Source organism: Marmota marmota, unplaced genomic scaffold, assembly GCF_001458135.2.
Source record: "Marmota marmota marmota unplaced genomic scaffold, marMar, whole genome shotgun sequence".
Lineage (NCBI taxonomy): Eukaryota > Metazoa > Chordata > Mammalia > Rodentia > Sciuridae > Marmota > Marmota marmota.
In genome coordinates this window covers 14,918,343-14,940,216 of record NW_026000019.1, presented here as the reverse complement: position 1 = coordinate 14,940,216, position 21,874 = coordinate 14,918,343, and the positions used below count along the sequence as shown (strand labels likewise).

Here is a 21,874-nt window from a genome sequence, read left to right as displayed (position 1 = left end):
TTAACTAGGTAATTATAGACAAGTCCTTTCTTTCTGGTCTTGTTGTATTATTTATGAAAGACCTGGTTAAGGTTGACCTATGATGATTTGCTTAGTTTTCTGTTCTTATTCTGATTCTATAGGTTATTGTTCAAGATTTTATTTTTTCTATGGGTAAATTTTAAATACATGTTTATTAAAGTTTTCTGCTTTCAAAAGGAATAAAAGCACACATGCTTATTTCAAGTTTTTGTATATTATAGAAATTAATAATTTAAAAATGAAAATATCTCATAATTCTACCCTAAATGAAAAGAACAGATTTTTTTTTGATGTATATCATTGTACCAGGTACATACTTGCCGCAGTCCGGCTGCAGCAAAATAACCGGGGGATGACGAGGAACTTGTGTAGATTGATACAGCAGGAGTGGGAGCCGTTTATTGTAGGACAGGAGGGGTATATATACATTACACACAGCTTATCTTAACTAACATAAACTAGATACAGCAGTCAACCAATAAGGAATCTCCACACTTAATGGCTCGCTGGCATTACTTCACAAACCACTCCCTCTGGCAAAATGCCAGGAGCCATCTTGACTTGTTTACAGACCCTAACACATACTCGTATATTAAAGATCATCATTAACAAAAGTGGGATTTGCTCTACTTTTTAATGGTCTATTTTGCTTTCTGTCTTATCTCTTAGACCTCTTTACATATTCGTCTTTTTTCTGTTATTAATATGAAAGTAATATATAATCATGGTTACAAATAAAAATTGTAAAGGTTTAAGGTGATTTCTCAGTTATGCTATCTATCCACAGGTAGTCACTTTTATAAATTTCTGTGTCTTTATAGTATTTATATATACTATATGTGTTTCATTTTGTGTGTGTGTGTATATACACACACACACACATACATACATACTGTGATTTTTTTTTTATCACTTTCCCATTAATGTTCATAAAGCATCTACCTCTTTTCCTTCCATTGCAAAACATTGTTACATGCACATGCATTGGTAGAAATGGAAGTGCAAAAGACTGCTGGATTTTTAATTGGGCTTTTTTTTTTGTTTGTTTATATGGTACAGATAATCTTTGCTGTCTCTAAGAAAGAGGTTTGACTAGGTTTACTGTAGCTTTGATTCTTAGCACAGTCCTGTGAGCATTCCATAGGTCTCTATGTGATATGTACAGTCTTGGTGCACATTTTAGGCTCATGTTCTCACTTTGTTCTTGAATTTCAACATAATTTTCTATTTTGGTGAACCTGACTGATTCATATGGGAACCACTAGAACTTTAGTTGTTGTAGTTTAAAAATCTATAGTTTGCTGTTCACTATTTGATCTACCGACCAGTGGCATAGGTCTCATATGTTTCTCAAAAATGCACATTCTCAGGCCCTGTATCCATCTATTAAATGTAGATCTACATTTTAATAAGATCCCTTGGTGGTTCACCCACAGATTACAATGTGAGAAGCACTCTCCTGAAGCAGATCTGTTGCTTTATTCTGGGGGCCTGGTCCTTTGTGAGTACATGAATGTGGTCCTTTGTTTCTTTTTGTTCTGATCAAGTGAAAAAGAAGAAAAGGGGAAAAAACATAAAGATGTTTGAACTTCAGAACTGAATACTAAGGTTATTCTTATGTGGTTTGGAGTGTTCAGAGATGGAGCCTTCGAAGGTGATAGGATCATGATAGGATTATGATTCGTGGTTGGATGGTATTATTCGGAGGTGGTGAAAACTGTAGGGGTTGGGGCCTAATTGGAAGAAGGAGGACACTGGGGTGTCCTAGAAAGTTATATTTTGTCCCTGACTCCTTCCTGTCTCTCTCCTTCCTGGATGCAATGAGCTAAGCATCTTCTGCTGTGATGTTCTCCCATGCCTCAGGTCCAAAGCTATGGGGTTGACCAACTATAGACTGAGATCATTGAAACCATGAGCCAAAATAAATCTTCCTCCTTTAAGTTGTTTTTCTCATTTATTTTGTCATAGTGAGGCAAAGCTGCCTATCACATATCACTGATTTTTTTGTTCCTTGCAATGATAGGGTCTCCTGTTGATCTTTCCTGGCTTACAACATCAGCTGTATAGAAGAGAAGGGAAAATAAATTCAGGTGTGATATGATACTTGTTTAGAAAAAAAAGGATTTATACTATACAATTGATTCAAGGGAACAATTTGAGCATTGTGTGAATTTTGTATTGGCCTTTGTGCCACTCGTTTGTGAGAAACACTAGCTGAATGTAGGAAACTGAATCCAACTAAACCAAGCCACGTAAAAATACTAAGAATTCGTGCATCTTTTTACAATTTTTTGTCTTTTTCTTTTTTTAATTTGTAGAATTCATACATCGTAACTACCACTTACCTTATTTCTCCACATTTTTTTATGAGCCACACTCATCCACCTATGATGTTATAGCTGTCCTTCCAGTTTCAGATAATGCTTTGCCTACCACTTCACAAAATGCTGCAATTTGATGCCTACTTCCACAAGCAAACTTCAAGGTTTTTATTTTATTTTTTAGAGTTACATATCTGACAAATAAAATAATGCTGTAGTTTTTATTCACTTCATATCTTTTTAAACTTGTTCTTGTCAAAGTTTCTTAATACTACTAAGAAACTTCATCTTCCCCATAAGCCCTGAGGTTTTATTGTGCAATTTTGCTAAGTGGTGGTTTTTAGGAATGCATGTCACATTATAGCAGAACTGACTGTAGATGAAAATAATCTAAAAAAGGTTCAATCCTTTATGCTTTAGACTTCATAAAAATTCTCTTGCTACATACTTCCCTAACGTCCTGTATTTCCTTCTTCCAAATATAAACCTTTCCCAATAACTGGAAGTACCAAGAAGGTAGACTGTAATTTTTATTTTCTTTCTTAAAGAATTTTTTTATTTGTTCTTTTTAGTTATTCATGACAGTAAAATGTATTTTGACATATCATACTTACATAGAATATAACTTCCCATTTTTGGGTTATACATGATATAGAGTTACACTGGTCATATATTCATATATGAACATAGAATAGTTATGTCTGATTTATTCTACTGTCTTTCCCACTTCCATCCCAAAGCCTGTAATTTTTTGTTCCTTTAGACTTAGTATAGTGCCTGATGCATGATAGGTGCTCAGTAGCAATTTGAAATACATGTATGTGAACTTAAGTGCTTGTCTATTTATTCAAAGAGTTCAGATGTTATTTTGATTTAGCAAGTTGAATAAGCACTATACAGATTTAATGGAATTCCAATCAAAATCCCAACGTCATTCCTCATAGAAAAAGCAATTACGAAATTCATCTGGAAAAATAAGAGACCCAGAATAGTCAAAACAGTCCTTAGCAAGAAGAGTGAAGCAGGTGTCATCACTATACCAGACCTTAAACTATACTACAGAGCTATAGTAACGAAAACAGCATGCTATTGGCTCCAAAATAGACATGTAGACCATTGATACAGAATAGAGGATACAGAACAAACCCACATAAATACCGTTATCTCATAGTAGACAAAAGCACTAAAAACATATATTGGAGAAAAGATAGTCTCTTCAATAAATGGTGCTGGGAAAATTGGAAATCCATATGCAGCAGAATGAAGCTAAACCCTATCTCTCACCATGCATAAAATTCAACTCAAAGTGGTTCAAGGAATTAGACCAGAGACCTTATGCCTAATAGAAGAAAAAGTAGGCCCAAGTCTTCTTCATGTAGGATTAGGCCCCAACTTTCTTAACAAGACTCCTAAAGCACAAGAAATAAAATCAAGAATCAATAAATGGGATGGATTCAAGCTAAAAAAGTTCTTCTTAGCAAAGTTAACAATCAGTGAGGTGAAGAGAGAGCCTACATTTTGGGAGCATATTTTTGCCACACGCACGTCAGAGTACTAATCTCCAGGATGTATAAAGAACTCAAAAAAAACTTAACACCATGTATAAAGACATGAATGGTGTGACTTTACTTTGTGTACAACCAGACAAATGAAAAATTGTGCTCCATATGTGTACTAGGAATTGAAATGCATTTTACTGTCATATATAACAAATTAGAACAAATAAGTTAATTAAAAATTGCAAATTGTTGTTACAAAAGTATAAAAGTAATTAGTTGCTACTGGAGGTGACAGAAATTGTTGTTCTTCTGATAGCCCAATCAGCAGCCAATTTTTATTTTATTTTATTTTATTTTAATTTACTAGGAATTGAACTGAGGGGTACTTAATCACTGAGCCACATTTCCCAGTCACTATTATTATTATTATTATTATTATTATTATTATTATTATTATATTTTTAAATTTTGAGACAGCATCTCAATAAGTTGCTTAGGGCCTCACTAAGTTGCTGAGGCTGATTTAGAACTTGCAATTCTCTGGCTTGGATTATAGGTGCATGCCAGTGTGCCTGTCTCAGCAGCCGATTTTTATAGCAGGATTCTTAATGTAGTAATTCAGTGGTAATAATATCATTGTTTCTAATTTTAGTAAAATTATAAACACCTTAGATTTTTTAAATTCATAAATTCATTACATACATTTGAAAAATTTAGATGCATGGAAATGGAAGGAGACCCTCAGGGTTATACAAAAGTATATACAAGAGGAAGTGAGGGGAAAGGGAAAAATAATACAAGGGGGAGAAATGAATGACAGTAGAGGGGGTAGAGAGAGAAGAGGGGAGGGGAGGGGAGGGGGGATAGTAGAGGATAGGAAAGTCAGCAGAACACAACAGACACTAGTATGGCAATATGTAAATCAATGGATGTGTAACTGATGTGATTCTGCAATCTGTATATGGGGTAAAAATGGGAGTTCATAACCCACTTGAATCAAAGTGTGAAATATGATATATCAAGAAATTTGTAATGTTTTGAACAACCAACAATAAAAAAATTAAAAAAAATAAATTAGTTTTGTTCATTCAAAAAAAAAAAAAGAAAAATTTAGAAATTGGAACATGCCAACTTATTGTTTTAAATTCAGATTAAACATGAAGCTTGGGGAAAAACCTGACAAATGATATTAGGCTTTCATGATAATAGATAATAATGCTGAGCACTTGTTATCAAACTTTAGTTAGCTGTGAGAAAGCAAAACTTCTTCTTTATTTGACTAAGCCTCCATATAGTCTGTCACTTCCTCCAACTACAGATCTTTATGCTTTCTGATTTCAGTTGATCCTTTTTCTGTTTTTTAGTATGTCCTAGTTTCATATTCCTCAATTAAATAAGGAAGTTTATGGTTAGAAAAATTGTGGTGGCTTTTCAAAAGAATCGTTGATTAATTTAAAAACTTCCATAATTTTTCTTACTCTTAATCTTAGCTATTTGGTATGTAAGAATATTTTATCACTTAATATTGATTTGAGTTTTACATTGTTGATTTTGGGTCTCAAATTCCATTCTTATCATGCAGTGTTTCTTGAAAACTTTAATTTTCCACTGAGCTTTTATAACGGGGTGATCTTAATCAACTTCTCTCCCTCATAAAACCTGAAAAGCCTGATATCTTATTATAATACTGAAAAGATACTCTGTCAGGGAACTTCACTGTATTAATAAAAATATCTGTATTATAGACTTAAAGTAGTTGTAAAATTGAAAGAAATTTGCTTGTGTAATGCTTTAACATAATCCCTACCTATAGACAATTTGCAAGAGTGCAAGAAATTCCATATACTCTTTACTTATATTCACAATTATGTACATTTTGCTCCATTTACTTTACCCTATTTTATCTCTCTCTATATTAGGTTTAATTCCTGAGTCTGAAAAATTGTGATCTTTTGTCCCTAAATACCTCTGTATATTTCTTAAGAATGAGAATATTATCTAATATAACCACAGATTATTAAAGTGAGGATTTTTAAGATTGACATATAATTCTTTTATTTATTTATTTATTTATTTATTTATTAGAGAGAGAGAGAATTTTAATTTTTTTTTTTCCGGCAGACACAACATCTTTGTTTGTATGTGGTGCTGAGGATCGAACCCGGGCCGCACGCACACCAGGCGAGCACGCTACCGCTTGAGCCACATCCCCAGCCCCTGACATATAATTCTTTAATCCATAATTTATGTCAAATTTTGTCAGACTATAGCCATAAGGACATTATTGGAAAAACTACCAGTTTAGGATGCAATACAAAATTGTGTATTGCTTTTGATTATCTATCTTTAGTTTCCTTTAAAATGAAAGAGTTGCATAGTCTTTCTTTATATTTCCGGATGTTGATATTTTTTGAAGCAAGGAGTTGTTCTTTTATAATGCTTTTTAATTTGGGATTGTCTGCTGGCACATAATATCCTTTTGTCTCAGTAGTAGTACTGGGTTATTGGTTCATTCATTCTTTTGTCGGTTGGTTGGTTCATTCACACATTTATTCATTCTTTTCAATGAATTTACTCCTTTCTTGAGCCCTAGGATACACAGAAAATAGTTTCACAATTGCCAATCTGTAATACTGGATAAGTAAACGTAGTAACTAGAGTTTATTGTTGCTTACTGATTTTTAAGACAAAATTTAATTATGGGGAAATAAGTACATTTTAAGGGTACATTTAATGATTTTTGACAAGTATACACACACACACACACACACACACACACACACACTATACATCCCTATCAAGACTTACAAAGTTTCCATCATCCCACACAGCTTCCTGGTTCCTCTTAATGGTTTCCTCCACCACTCTACATTACTTTTCAAGTCCCCTCACCTCCTTTCTATTCCCATTTAAGATTAGTTTTGTCTGCTTTAGAATTCCATGTAAATGAAATAATATATAGTATGCACTCTTGTATCCACTTTCCATCATTGACACATCTGTGAGATTCATCCATTTACTTTATGAGTTAATTATTTGTTCTTTTTATAGCTGAGTAGTATTCTATTGTATGAAAATACTGTATTTTATTCATTTTACTATGATATATATTTGGGTTGTTTCCAGTTTACTTCCACTATAAAAAACTGTTATGGAGATATATTTAAAAATTTTTCTTATACAAATAGTTGTAAGTGGAATTACTGGGTAGCGTTGTATGTTTAACTTGTTAAAAAAAAAAACTGCCAGCATATTTCATGGTAATTGTACCATCTTACGCTGCTATTACCAATTTTTAGAGTTCTAGTTGTTTTGTATCCTCACCAATATCTGCTTTTATCAGCTCTTTTTAGCCATTCTTGTGGATGTGAGTGACATCTAATTATGTCTTTAATTTCTTTCCTTAATTTATTGAGATTAAATACTTTTCATGTGCTTTTTAGCCTTTAATTTTTCTTTGTAAAGGATTTATTCAAATAATTTTTTTAAACTAGTAAGTTGTAGAAGTTCTTACGTATTGTGGTACAAATTGAGATATTTTTATAGTGGATAGTTTCTGACAGTTTTTGGTTTTTCTAATGATGTCTTCTATAAAACAGAAGTTTTTCAATTTGTGAAGTCATATTTAGTAATGTTTTCCCATCACAATTACTTCTCTCTGTGTTCTAAGAATTCTTTGCCCACCCTCAAATCACAAGTATATAGTTTCATTTACAAGCTTTACAGTGTAATATTTTACACTTAGGTCTATTTCCCATCACAAATTATTATTTTTTTGGATGATGTGATGTACCATAAAAAGAGAATTTAGAACATAATGTTCATTGTTTCTTTATATAAATTAACATTTATAGGTGTTTTTGTTTGTTTTTAAGTGCTGGGAATTGGACCCACAGCCTTACAAATGCTAGGCAAGCATTCTACCATTGAGCTATACCCCCAGTGGGTTGTTTTTTTTTGTACCAAGGATTGAACTCATGGGCACTTGAACACTGAGCCACATCCCCAGCCCTATTTTGTATTTTCTTTAGACACAGGGTCTCACTGAGTTGCTTAGTGCATCACTTTTTTCTAGTTTTGAACTGGCCATCCATCTGTCTCAGCCTTCTAAGCCACTGTGATTACAGGCGTGTACCACCACGTCTGGCTATAGGTGTAGTTTAAAAAAAAATATTTATATTTTAGTTATAGGTGGATACAATATCTTTATTTTATAGTTTTTTTATGTGGTGCTGAGGTTTGAACCCAGTGACTCACCCATGGAAGGCGAGCTCTCTACTTCTGAGCCAGAACCCCAGCCCAGTACATGTATTTTTAATAAGGGAAAAAATTATTATTGTAAGACCCTCTAATTTGATGTATTGTTTTTGAAAAAGCCAAATACTTCAACATTTACTTCATATATGAATGTATAAATTTAGAGACTATATATTTAAGCAAAGAAAGTGAGGTTATTGCTTTGTAGTAATGGAAATAATAGAATATTTCAATCTGTTTTTAAAGGAATATAGAGGTTAAATTTCTTTATTGTTCATACTATACTAAGAAAAATATAAAAAAATATAAATTCATTGTGCACAGTTTACAAATAAATGGACAGTTTTTTTTTGTTTTGTTTTGTTTTTTAATTTTGTTTTTTTGGTGGTGCTGGGGATTGAACCCAGGGCCTTGTGCATACAAGGCAAGCACTCTACCAACCAAGCTACAACCCCAGCCCCCTAAATGGACAGTTTTTAGTTTGCCAGAGGAAATCGCTTTTTTTTTTTTATCCAACTCACAAAGTAGCTTTGATTGCCCTGTCATATCTCTCTTATTGGTGGTCTGAAGTGTGTCAGACTTTCCATTTGAAACCCCTATTTTCAGGGGGTTATGAGTAGACAGTTGAAGAAACTGTAACTGGCCAAAAACTTGGCACTCATGATCTTGGTTCGGTATAAGGTACTTGCTTTAAAAAAATGTTAAATAGTCAGCTCTTTTTTAAAAGTGTAAGTAGCACAAAGAGGAATAAAGGAATTTCTTTGGTTAAACAGATAGGAAAAATATTTCCAACCAACTTATTCCAATTAGATTTGCATAGAAAACTTTCCTGTTCTACAAATTATTTAAGTATGTACGTTTTTTATGTTTCCATTTGCCACGGGAACTTTCCTTAGGATTTTCCTTTTTTAGGGGTTGGAATATAGCTCAGTGTTAGAGTACTTGGCTAAATGAGGCCCTGGGTTTGATTTTCCTTTTTCTTTACTATAGTTCATAGCAAATACCTTCTGATGCTGTTCTTTTCTGTCCAGTAAATACTTTCTAAATTCTAAATATGTAACATATTTACATCAAAAATTAATTTAAGTTTTGGCTTTTTTTTTCTTTTTGCTGTGCTAAATTGAATAAAAAGTGTATAACCTTACTTTACTTTTTAAAGATCAATATCAACTTTGAGATAGATTGTAGTTGTAAATAGTTTTGATTTGCTTGAAATTAAATTTCTGAAATGCAGATCTTTGAAAACTCTGCAGAGGAGCTGTAATTCTAAGAACAGACTTTTAAACAAGTTTGGTTTGTTTTCCTTCATCTTTTGGAAATTATAGATGTCCACTTGTGTACTTACTTTCATAATCTATTTTTAACTCACTCATTTGCATGGTAAACACTTGATTACTATTGGTCCATAAAGGTGTTTGTGGTTTTTTGGCATTTTTAGTTCTCTACTTATTTTTTAAAAATCACTTCCTGAAAATATAATACATAGATGTTAGTTGTTACAGGAAAAGAGATGTTCTTTTGGAAAACTTTATTTTCTTCTCTACATTAAAGAAAATTTACTTCAGGCAAGGGGTTTTAGGTGCTGCTGAAATTTTGGAGATCTGGGGAAAATGGGGCAATAACATGATACCAGCTCTTAAGCAACAACATCTGCTGTGGTTCAAAGCCACACAAAGAAAGCTGCTTAAGCAGTCGAGTGTTTTGGACTGCCCGGACAAGTGTGGTTCAACTGCAAAGACTGCAGAATAGAGGAAACTTTAAAGTTTAGAGAAGTTGTTAAAAAATGGAGTCGTGGAAAATGAGCATCTTTAAGAAACAAATACCACATAGTCCTCCAAGCTATGGAAGATCTTTGTCAGAACCTGCTTATGCAAATTCTGAGATAGGAACAAGTATTTATCAGCGGTGTGGTCCATTGAAAAGCAAGAGGAAGAAAAATGAATATGCTGTTTCCAATGTAGAAAAGACACTGGGTGCTTATCGATGGCAAAAACATCATGATTTTAGGTTGAAAGGGGGCAAATGGGAGAGATTGCAGAATAATAAAGGAGAACTGGATGAACTAAAGGTCCTGCCAGAGATGATCTGTACTAATAATGCTTCTTCCTCTGATAATGAGGTCTTTCGAACATCAACAGAGAAGCTGAACTTTGTCAACACTCAGAAACTTCGGGCTCCATTCACCAGATCTATTTCAGAACCAGAGCCCCGCTGCACTATCAAATGTATTAGACCATGGCCGACTTCAGTGGGGTCAGTGGAGTCTGAACAGCAGGGATATTTCATCCGTGGGATTTTCTCAACTCTTTCCAATGGCTTTTCCAGGATGCTGAGTCTAAAAGGAGAATCGTTCAATGAGCCAGTAAGAGAAGGTATATTGTGATAATAAGGGGGAAAAAGGATGGCTCAGATTTAATTACTATTGAAATTTTAATTGTTTTTATAAGCAGCTAAACCATTTTATTTGCTCACTATAAATCAAATTTATTTCATAGCACATTTGAAAAGGTATAGCCTCTGCTTCAGAAACCCTCTTTCAATAAGTAATAATAAATAATAGTAAGAAATGAATGGATTGGCTAATTGAAGAATTTTATATGATGTTAGTTTTTGAACTCTATTTTGGGGTTTGTGTTAAAGTTTTTTTTAATCTTTATTGATCTACTTTTGTGGGTTAAGGGCAATTTAGAGAGAAATAATCAAATAATTCTCTCATGATAGTTGAGAAACAGTAGTACAAACAATTTCTACCATTATGTCTTTATAAAAATTATTTAAAGATTAATGAATGTTATTAGAACTATATAGAGTAGAATTATACACTTATTAGAATTTTCATTTGCTTATATCAAAAATATACAATTTGAATATGGAATTCAAGAACACAAATCTTAAATATTCATATGACAAAATATAAATTTGTGTTTGATTGGTTTTATGTAACAGGCTTATCAATTTTAAAAAATCTCATTTAGGATTTGTTTAAATTAAAAATATATTTGATATTGTTGTAACATTGTTAAAACCTCCTAAATTACAACTTAGTATCTGAGTTTTGGAAATGGTTGTCTATATCTGATAAACTGTTTCAATTATGTCTTAGGGCCTGTTTTTTTTTGAGAAGCTTAACACTAAAACCTTGATTATGGCCAGGCACAGTGGCACATGCCCTCCCAGCAGCTTGGGGAGCTAAGATAGGATGATCACCATGTTCAAAGCCAGCCTCAACAAAAAGCTAGGCTCTAAGCAACTCAGTGAGACCCTGTCTCTAAATAAAATACAAAATATAGTTGGGGTGTGGCTCAGTTATTAAGTGCCCCTGAGTTCAATCCTCAGTACTGTCACCACCACCACCACCCCGCGCGCGTGCACACACACACACACATACACACACACACACAAACAAAACAAAACTTGGTTATGGGCTGGGGATATAGCTCAGTTGGTAGAGTGCTTTCCTCGCATGCACAAGGCCCTGGGTTCAATCCCAGCACCATAAAAACAGACAAAAAAAGCTTGATTGCATCTTCACCCAAATTGACCATATCAACAAAGGTTTGTACTTCCTTAAATATTTTGGGAATGGTTGAAGAATTTTGTTATTGGAATATAATTTAATTTCTTTTAAAGTATAGTTGAATACCGGAAAATGACAGTTCAATGAAATCTTAAGTAATTTTACGTGTGCCAAAAGTTCAGTATTTTTTCTGAGCCCCAGCCTTCGTAAATATTCCTTTATTTAGTGAATTTTAATAATAATTATTTTCTTCTTTCCTTGGCAAATCGACAGTTACCAAGGGGAAAATCTTTTGTGGTGTGCTTCTGTTAACATTCCATTAAGATTTTGAAGAACCAAGTTGTTGCATTTCTTTGGATGCAAGAATGTAAGGTGATCAAATGGTGGAATGCCCAAAGGAGAGTAAGAGTTTACATTTTCAGAACTGGTACTTCTCATGGGTAATGTGTACATTTGGTAAAAGAAGCTATATTTTAATGTTGGACTTGAAGTTCACTTTCAGTTCTAAGCATACATATCAAGTTATTATTGATCACCTGCTGGTATGTGAAGTGATGTGAGAATGTGTCCCTACTTTTTATGCATTGATGATCTGCTTAAGGAGATATAAAATGTTCTGTATTTTACTTTGTCTTATCTTATCCATTGTTATCATAGAATAATTATGAATACGGAAGCATGTATAGAGTTCAAATTTAAAGTGCTGTTGTAAGGAATTTCAACTTCATTAGTAAAGAACCACTTGTGTTCTTATTAGACTTGCTATTACATATTACAGTATTGTGGTGTTTTAGTCAGCTTTTTCGCTGCTGTGACAAAGGGACCCAATTGTAACAACTGAAGAGTAGGAAAAGTTTGTTTGAGGGCTCACAGTTTCAGAGATCTCAATCCATAGACAGCTGGCTCCATTCCTCAGGGCTCCAGGTGAGACAGGAATAATGTGGTGGAAGAGTGTGGCAGAGGGAAGTGGTTACATGCTGACCAAGAGACTCCACTTGCCAGATACAAATATATATCCCAAAGCCACACCCCAGTCCCCACCTTCTCCAGCCATACCCTGCCACTTCAGTTACCACTCAGTCAGTCCCAATTAATTCACTGATTGGGTTTAAACTCTTAACATTCCTCCTCCAAACCTTCTTGCATTGTCTCACATGTGAGCTTGTGGAGGACACCTCACATCCAAACCATAACATGTGGCAAGGTATGGAATTATTATAACACAGATATCTTTAATACTCCATTAAAAATTAATATATTTTTGAATTTGAAACTCCCTAATGTTTGTTACTTTTTCAGCGAGAACCATAAGATGTGAGCAACATTAAGTAAGATACTATATATTGAGAAAATTTAAAGTAGTGTTTGACACTATTTTGCCAACTATACTGGCGGTTACTCTGTATATATTACATTATTTTTTCTACTATGCAACTCCTAGAAGAAAACATAGTGTCAGTGTTCCAGCATATAGGCACAGGCAATGAGTTTTTCAATAGGATCCTTAAAGTTCAGGAAATAATTCCAAGAGTTAATAAGCTAGATGGCATCAAATTAAAAATCTTTTTTTGTTTGTTTGTTTGTTTTGCACAGCAAAGGCAGCAATTAGGAATGTGAAGAGAGAACCTATAAAATGGGAGAAAGTCTTTGCTAGCTACTCTTCTGATAAAGGAGTAATGTTTAGAATATATAAAGAACTCAAAAACTTTATACCAAAAAAACCTCAGTTAATAAATAGGCAAATGAATTCAACAGACCCTTTGCAAAAGAAGAAATACAAATGGGTAACAAATGTATGAAAAATGTTCAACATCATTAGCAATTAGAGAAATGCAAATCAAAATACACTTGAGAATCCATCTCACACCAATCAGAATGGCAGTCATGAAGAATACAAATAATAATAAATGGAGAGGATTTAGGAACTCATTTACACTGTTGGTTGAATTGTAAATGAGTATAACCTCTATGAAAATCAGTATGGAGGTTCCTCAAAAGATTAAGCATGAAACCACAATATGACCCAGCTATACTACTCCCCAATATTTGTCCTCAAGAATTAAAGTCTTTGGTAGGCACAGTGGTGCACGCCCATAATCCCAGCGATTCAGCAGGTTGAGGAAGAAGGACAAGTTCAAAGCCAACCTAAACAGTTTAGCAAGGCGATAAGCAACTTAGCAAGTCCCTGTCTCTATATACAAAATGAAATAGGCTTGGGATGTGGCTCAGTAGTTAAAAGCCCCTGGGTTCAATTTTTGGTACCCCCCCCCCAATAAAGAAAGGAAATCATGCTGCAGTGATACATGCATACCTATGTTTATAGCAGTACAATTCATAATAGCTAAACTATGGGACTAGTGTAGGTGTCCATCAGCTGATGAATGGATGAAGAAAATGTAGTATATATACCCAATGGAGTTTTATTCAGCCATAAAGAAAAAGGAAATTATGTCATTTGTAGGAAAATGGATAGGACTAGAGACCATTGTAAATGAATTAAGTGCTCAGAAGTTTAAGAGTCATATGTTTTGTTTCATGTGGAAGCTATAGAGGAAAAAGGAAAGGAAAGATGGGAGCAAATCTCATGAAAGGCAAAGGAAGATCAGTAGAGGAAAGGGGACCAAGGAGTGGGAGGTGGGGAGGAAGGGGAAAGTGCTGGGAAGTTGTATTCACTGAATTATATTACTACATTGTGAAATACGTGCATGTGGGAATATGTAACAACAAATCCTATCAGTATGTACAACTATAACGCACCAATTAAAAAAGTAGGGAAAATAATTTTTCGACAAAGAAATTGTTCTTACATGGATATCATTTTTTAAAAAAGAAGAGGATATCTGGTTGAGTTTGTTGTAATTACTGAAGGTAAATAAATTACAATATTCTAGTATGAAGTTGTGTGAAATCACTTGTTTTGAACATATTCTGACCATGAGCAAGTAATAATTTATTGTATTCAGTGACAATTACTATCAGGATGTGAACAATGAAATGTACTCAGGATTTCTAGTTCAAGAGGGAGAATGCTCAGTGTCTTCACTGCTATTCTTTATTCAACTGTCCCATGATTCAATATGTATTCCTTCTTCTGATACAATATATGGATCAAGAGATACAATATAAAATAAAACTCCTTAAAGCTAAAAGTAGACCGAACTACTTTGAACTCATGCCTAAGCCTGGGATAAACATTCTTGGAATAGTAGAAACATTTGAAACATTATATGAAGTGATAACTTAAGCAGATTATGGTGTATCAAGCCAGCAAAGTACCATATAGTCTACATCGTTGCCATTTTTCACCCATGTGAAAGTTATGTATTTAATGTATGTAACAGTTGGACAGTAGATTATTTGGAGGCAGTCTGAGTCCTAAATTACTTTTTCCTTCCCTTTCAGCAGGTAGAGAGAGGAATGAAAGCTTTAAAACAAAAAAGTTGGGTATCAGATGATTTTAATATTTTTCTAAATAGTTTTCTTTTAACATTCTCATTAAATTTTAAACAACTTTTTCATAAATCTAACTGGAAGGAACCTTACACAGCAGCAGAATAACTATGTATTCGATTTTTGAGATATTGTTCTAATCTGGAAGTACAGCTTATCTTTTTATTAGGTATCTAGTGCATCATCACTTATTCTAGGGAATCAATAACAAATCAGGAAAAAAAACAAATGAATAAAAAAATGGATAAACTCATGCATTTATAGAACACTACACATAAAAATAATAGTAGTAAAGTCCAGTTACAATAAGAATTTACATAATGCCCAAGATCCTCTCTATAATCAGACTTTCTGTTTGCTTTGTATAATAATTAGATTAAAAAGAACTTGGGTTGGGGTGCTGGGGCTTGGCTCAGTGGTAGCACACCTGGCTGGCATGTGTGAGGCACTAGGTTCTCAGCACCACATATAAATAAATAAAATAAAGGTCTATCAACAACTAAAAATAATTAAAGAGAAAAAAAACAAAGAACTTTCTCAGGCTGGGGTTGTGGCTTAGTGGTAGAGCGCTTGCCTCACATGTATGAGACACTGGGTTTGATTCTCAGCGCCACATATAAATAAATTAATAAAATAAAGGTCCATCAACAACTAAATATGTATATTAAATTTTTTAAAAAGAACTTTATACCATGCAGATAAATGTTTCTTTTTCATCATTTCTCCTAATAATTTATGCTTCTCTGCATGCATAATATCTAACCTGCTAGCATTTTGTCACCCATTCTGTGGCATCTAAGCTGTAAGCAGTTGATCCAGTATTTTGTCACTTACAGTATTTTTTTTCCTATTTGTGCATCCTTGAAATTAGTAAATATGTGTAAAATAAGCTAGAAAATGAACTTAAATATTTCAGGTTATTTACATATCTAAAGTTATTCAATATATTAGTATAATCTTTTCATTTTGAATAAATATATTCTGATGTATTAATATGCTAGACCTGCCATAACAAAAATACAAGATGGGTGGCTTAAACAAATTAATTTTCTTAAAATTCTGGAAGTACAAGATCATGGTGGTAGTAGGACTGGTTTCTCCTAAAGGCTTTTGCTGTGGCCCTACTTTGCCTTTGCTGAGTGTGGAGGGGCCTCTAGCATCTCCTCCTCCTCTTATTAAAGACAGCAGTTCTGTTGGATTACACTGCCACTCTTATGATTTCATTTAATCTTAATCACCTCCTTAAAAGTCCTATCTCTAAATATAGTCACACTGAAAGTTAGGGCTTTAACATATGAACCTTGGGGGTGGGCACACATAACCATTTCAAGTGTATAGTAAAGTGGCTTCCCACTACTGTGCACCATCACCACCTTCCATCTTCAGACTATTTTTTATCTTCCCAAAGTGAAACTCTCTATTCATTAAACACTGATTTTCCATTCTTCCCTCTCACTGGTCCCTGATAACCATCATTTTGCTTTCTGTCTTAATGAATTTGACTGTTAGGTACCTCATATAAGTGGAAACGTGTAATATTTGTCTTTTTTTTTTGACAGATTTTTTATTTTAATGTATTCACAGAGTTGTATCACCACTCTACAATTTGAGGACTTTTTTTATCACACAAAAAAGAAACCCTGCACCAAGCAGTCACTCCCCATATTTTTCCCTTAAAGATTCCCATCCATTCCACATAGGTAATAACCACTAATGTACTATATAGATTTACCTATAATTTTGATATGAATAATGTTATTCAAGATGTGACCTTTTGTGTCTTGTCTCTTAGCATAATGTTTTCATGGTTCATCCATGTTGTAGCATCTTTCAGTACTCTATTTTTTTTTCTGAACAAATAAAATTCTATTGTATGGTTCATACGATATTTTATTTCTACATTCAGCATTTGAGAGATGTTTGTGTTTTGTCCACCTTTTACTATTATGACTTATACTGCTATGAACATTCATGAACAAGTTTTTGTGTTAAAGTATGTTTTTATTTTTCTTATTTATCCTCATAATTTATAGGTGATTATTCTGCTTTCCAAATAATGATTTGGTGTTTTTGGGACATTAAGTCACTTTAAATTTTTCATTTATTATCTAAACATCTAATAGTCTTGCTATTGAATTCTTATTTAAATAAATGTATTCAATCAATAAATATTTATGTGTACACATATATATATCATAAATATTTTTAGTAATTAGCAATTTCCTACACCTGTGCTGATGATATAAATATAGATATATTGTTCTAGTATTTCCCACTGGTAGCTTGAATACAGTGAACAATGTGATTTGTCTACATTTCCAAGATGATTGTCATATTTATATTTACCTAAAGCCGGTTTTAGTCATTTTCTCATGCTCACGCCATTTATTTGTGAAAAAGCAATGAGAAGAATAAGATGATCACTCTAATTTAATCACTCTAAATCTGTGATTATGAAACCTTATCCATATGAGTATACAGGTTCTTAGTGACTGACTTTAGTCAGTAAACCACAAACATTTTTCCTGTTATTCTCATGAGGAACTCGGAGTGAGATATCCTTAAACTTTCTTTTCTCCTAATTTCTGGATTCAGGGATTTGCATGCCTGTACAAAGTAGGAATCCTGTGTTCTGTTCATGTTTTTAGATATTTTCACCAAAATATCAAAATAATTTGAAGCTTAAGGGACTCCAATTCATTATAACTTAGCACAGTATGTAATCATAATCTTGGGAAAAATAAAGGATATTTTGAGTGCCATGTGTGTGGTTTGTTGTTCTGGAGAAAAGTGGTATCTAGTGGTTAGAACATATGAGTTTCTGTCAGCATTTGTGGTTTTTATTCCCAGATCTAGGCTCTTTTATAAAGAGAAGCAGAGTCCATGCCTGGTATGTGTTTAATACACTGCTTTATATACCATAGATCTATTGTAAATAGTAGTGAAGATTTTATGCTACTGATAGAATAATCTTCACATTGTTCATTTTATGTAAAGTAATGATAGCTATTACAGGTAATTAGTGATTCAGTTTTTTAAATTTTTTTTTTGGTAAAGTTGAGAATAACATTCCCATGTAATAGAGATGGAATTTTAAACAATATATAATGAACATTTTTTATCCATTCTGTTTACTCATGAGTCTCTGTCAAATGGATTGTTGAAAACTGTACTTAATGTAGCTTATCCATTTCATATGCCAGAATCTCAGAATAAAGAATATGCTTTAGATTTTGTGATGATTTTAATTTATGAACATTAGGCTCTGATGTCCTAGTATTTAAGTTTTATTTACCTCCATCCTTTTGATGGCATCCTAATCAGGGCTCTTTTAAAAACCCCTTTTGTAATATTGCTGTACCTTGAGGTGACTGAGGTGTTCTCCTAAAATAAGGTATTAAAGGTATTTTCCTAGTTTATTAAAAATAGATGAATGACATGTTTTTATTTTAAAAATTTCTTTTAAAAGTATTTCTTAACATTTTGGTGACTTGTTCCTTAGTCTATAATAAAACTAAGTATTTCACTTAACTAAATATCAACTGCTATAATTACTTTTTGTCCCTTGTCTTAACTTTAGGGCATTGCTTTTCAAACAGAACATTTTATGAACACCTATACCTGTTGGCTACTGTGAACAGAAGTCAGTTGATAGTGGATATTATGGTATACCTGGTTTATTATTTATTGGGCTGATAGGTGTGCCTCAGGTGTTGCTATTAGGCCTTTACTTTGAGTCTGTATCCCCTTGAATAATCTTCCCCATTCTTTTTATTGCATTCTAGTTCCATCATTTTGTTGTCAACCCCATTTCTTTTTTTAAATTATTTTTTAGATGTTGATGAATTTTTATTTTATCCATTTATATGCTGTGCTGAGAATCAAACCCAGTGCCTCACACATGGTAGGCAAGTGCTCTACCACTGAGCCACAACTCCAGCCCTTCAACCCTATTTATTTTGAAGGAGATATTTATTGCAATTTAACAATAATAATGTTCATTAAAAATTTTTTAATAGGTCCATTTCTCATATTTTTATTTTTATTCCTTTAGTTTTATTTCAAATGTTAGAATACAAAAGGACTTTTTATTCCTTTGGAAGAAGAAATAAAAGAATGAAAATGGTAATTTAAAAAATACTGCTTGAAGCCTTTAAAGCCCAGTATCAGAATTTCACAAATACATTTATACTTATATTTACATTTCTGGAGAGCATATTGGAAATTTATCTTGAGAACAAGTAAGATGGAAAGTTATGAAAATGAACTTAGTTATAATTATAGCTATGCATTGTTGTTAAGCAGAAGTAAAAGTCAACTTCTGTTTGGAATATTTTTTTGAACAAGTCTGTGATTGTAAACTGATGTCCTTCACTTCACATTTTACTTTCTCTAAAAAATTCTTTTATTACAGTGGATTTTTGGCCAACTCATTAGAAGATTTTGTTAGTCTTTTAAAGATAACCTTTTTTGTTTATATTTTTTATATTTTTATTTACTTTTTTTGATTGGAAAAATAAGTCCTCTGGTATGCCCTATTGACACATTTTTCTAGTTTACCAGTATGATTTTTTAACAATGATATGGAATATTAAAGCACCAAGTGGAATTTGAGGGAAATGATTTATAAGTAAATGAAAAAAATAAAATGAATTTATGAAGATATCTGAATCTTTTGATTTTGCTAATAATGCTTCCTTCTGAGGTGTTAGAGAATTAGAACTTACCTAAATGAGTATCAGTGATATAATTTGTTTCTGTACTTCAGATAAAATACACCAAGTGCTATATAAGTATAGTGAAGAACGATGTATCCTGTACATATAGCCATTGAAAGATATTATAAGCAACAAAAGTACTATGTAGTTTTTTGATTCTTAGTAGTTTTTGAATCCTTTTGCAATAGGTTTTATACTACTGACATGTTCATATGTGACATCTCCCTAACGTGTTTCCTCTTCCTCTGTCTTACTTACTCTTTGTTTGGCTATTAAATATAGGAACTAATGGTGCAGATTAATTTCTCTCCCCTCTGCAAATATACACATATAAGTAGAGACGTACATATAGAGGGTACCCTGGAGTTGCTAGGTCAGGAAACTTCCTTAGTCTGAAGAGTTTATAGTTTATGTTTTCTTGCTATGGTCATATTTAGTTCTCTCCTCAGTTTGAATGGTTACTTTTCAGGCAACACCACTCAGAGCACTAGGATGGAGAACTGATTTATTTCAACCACAGTTTGTTTATAGTGTTTTTGAATGTGTCTCTTTCTAGCTTTCATAGTTGTTGCTGTAGATTTTAAAATGTTCATATGTGATACCATAGTTTTCTCTTTTTTAACATTTTACCACTTTGTGTGAAATATACAAACCTTCCATTTTGATATCTCTGCTTTACCTACATTTGTTTATGTATTTATTTTGCAGTATTGGGCACTGTTATGGTTTAGATATTAGGTGTCCACAAAAGCTCATGTGTGAGAAAATGCAAGAAAGTTCAGAGGTGGAAATGACTGTGTAATGAGAGCTTTAACCTAATCAGTGTTATTAATCTGCTCATAGGGATTAACTGGATGGTAACAGTAGGCAGGTAGTGTGTAGTTGGAGGGTCCCTGGGGGATGCCTTTGGGGTATATATTTTGTCCTTGTTGAACAGAGCTCTTTCTCTGCTTCCTGGTGTCATGGCCTCAGTTGCCTTCCTCTGCCACATACTTCCACCATGATGTTCTGCCTTTCTTCAGGCTCCTAGGAATGGAGCCAGCCATCTGTGGACTGAGACCTCCGAAACCATGAGTCCCCAAAATAAACTTTTCCTCCTTTAATTGTTCTTGTCAGCATGGATGTCTTTGGATATATTCTGCTTGTGCTTCATCAGCTTCTTGAATCTGCAGGTTTATGTCTTTTGCCAAAATTGGGATGTTTTCTCCGATATTTCTTTGAATCCTCTTTTAGCCCTGCTCTTTCTTCTCTCCTTCTTGAACTCTGATGATATGTGTTATTGGATTTTTTTAATACTTTCCAACTTGTTTCTGAAACTTTGTTCTTTTAATTTTTTTCCATCTGCTTTCTCTCTTTTGCTAGTATCCTGTAAGTTCTGTTGATTTGAAGTCAAGATTATTGTGTCTTCTGTCATCTGTGTTCTATTAAGCCATTTTCATTAATTTTTCAGGTTCATTTCAATTATAATAACTTCCATATGGTTATTTTTTAAAATAACTTCTGTTTTTTTGCTAACAGTTTATATTTTTAAAATTTGTTTCAAGAGAATTTCTGATTGATTGTGAAGCATTTTATAATGGTCAATTAAATTTCCTTCTTAAATAATTTTAACACCTGATTCTTCTAAATTGATTGTCTTGTGTTGTTCAAACTGTTATTTTCCTGGTTCTTAGGATTTTGATATTTTTATTGAATCCTGAATATTTTGACTATTATGTTAGGAAACTTTGGGTCTTACTTAAATCTTATTTTAGCAGGCTGTCACCCTATTTATTTAGCATATAGGCAACTCCAGGCCTACTTTTGTGAGCTGTGGTTACAGTGACAATTTAATTTTCCTGGTATTGTTGGCACTATTTTGGTCTTCATGGTTTTACTGGGATTTCTTGGGGTCCCTTCTAATGCTGCCCAAAGCAGGGAAATGAGCTTCCCCAAGAAAAGCATCTGGTAGAATGGAATCTCTGGACCAGGAGAAATATAGGCTTCTTGGGCTGGGTTGCTTTGGCCTCATTTTCTTGCCTGTGGAAAATAGAGAACATCTCCCAGGCTGACTCTCTGGCTACTTGGTGTCTGTCATGGGTGGGGGTGGTG

General features: G+C 33.3%; 1 protein-coding gene across 8 annotated transcripts in view; it reads left to right on the top strand.

Moving 5' to 3' along the window:
* Rasal2 (RAS protein activator like 2) overlaps nucleotides 1-21,874 on the top strand; it is a 338,051-nt gene that overhangs the window by 99,422 nt on the left and 216,755 nt on the right. For 2 of the 8 annotated variants that reach the window (XM_048809955.1, XM_048809954.1), the window contains exon 1: nucleotides 9,200-10,470. The exons of 4 other annotated variants lie outside the window; for them this stretch is intronic. In XM_048809955.1, the coding sequence (XP_048665912.1) occupies nucleotides 9,882-10,470 (589 nt within the window). In that variant the 5' untranslated portion in view covers nucleotides 9,200-9,881. Of the gene's footprint in view, nucleotides 1-9,198; nucleotides 10,471-21,874 lie in introns of those variants that run through there. 2 more of the 8 variants (XM_048809953.1, XM_048809960.1) reach the window with 2 other exon arrangements.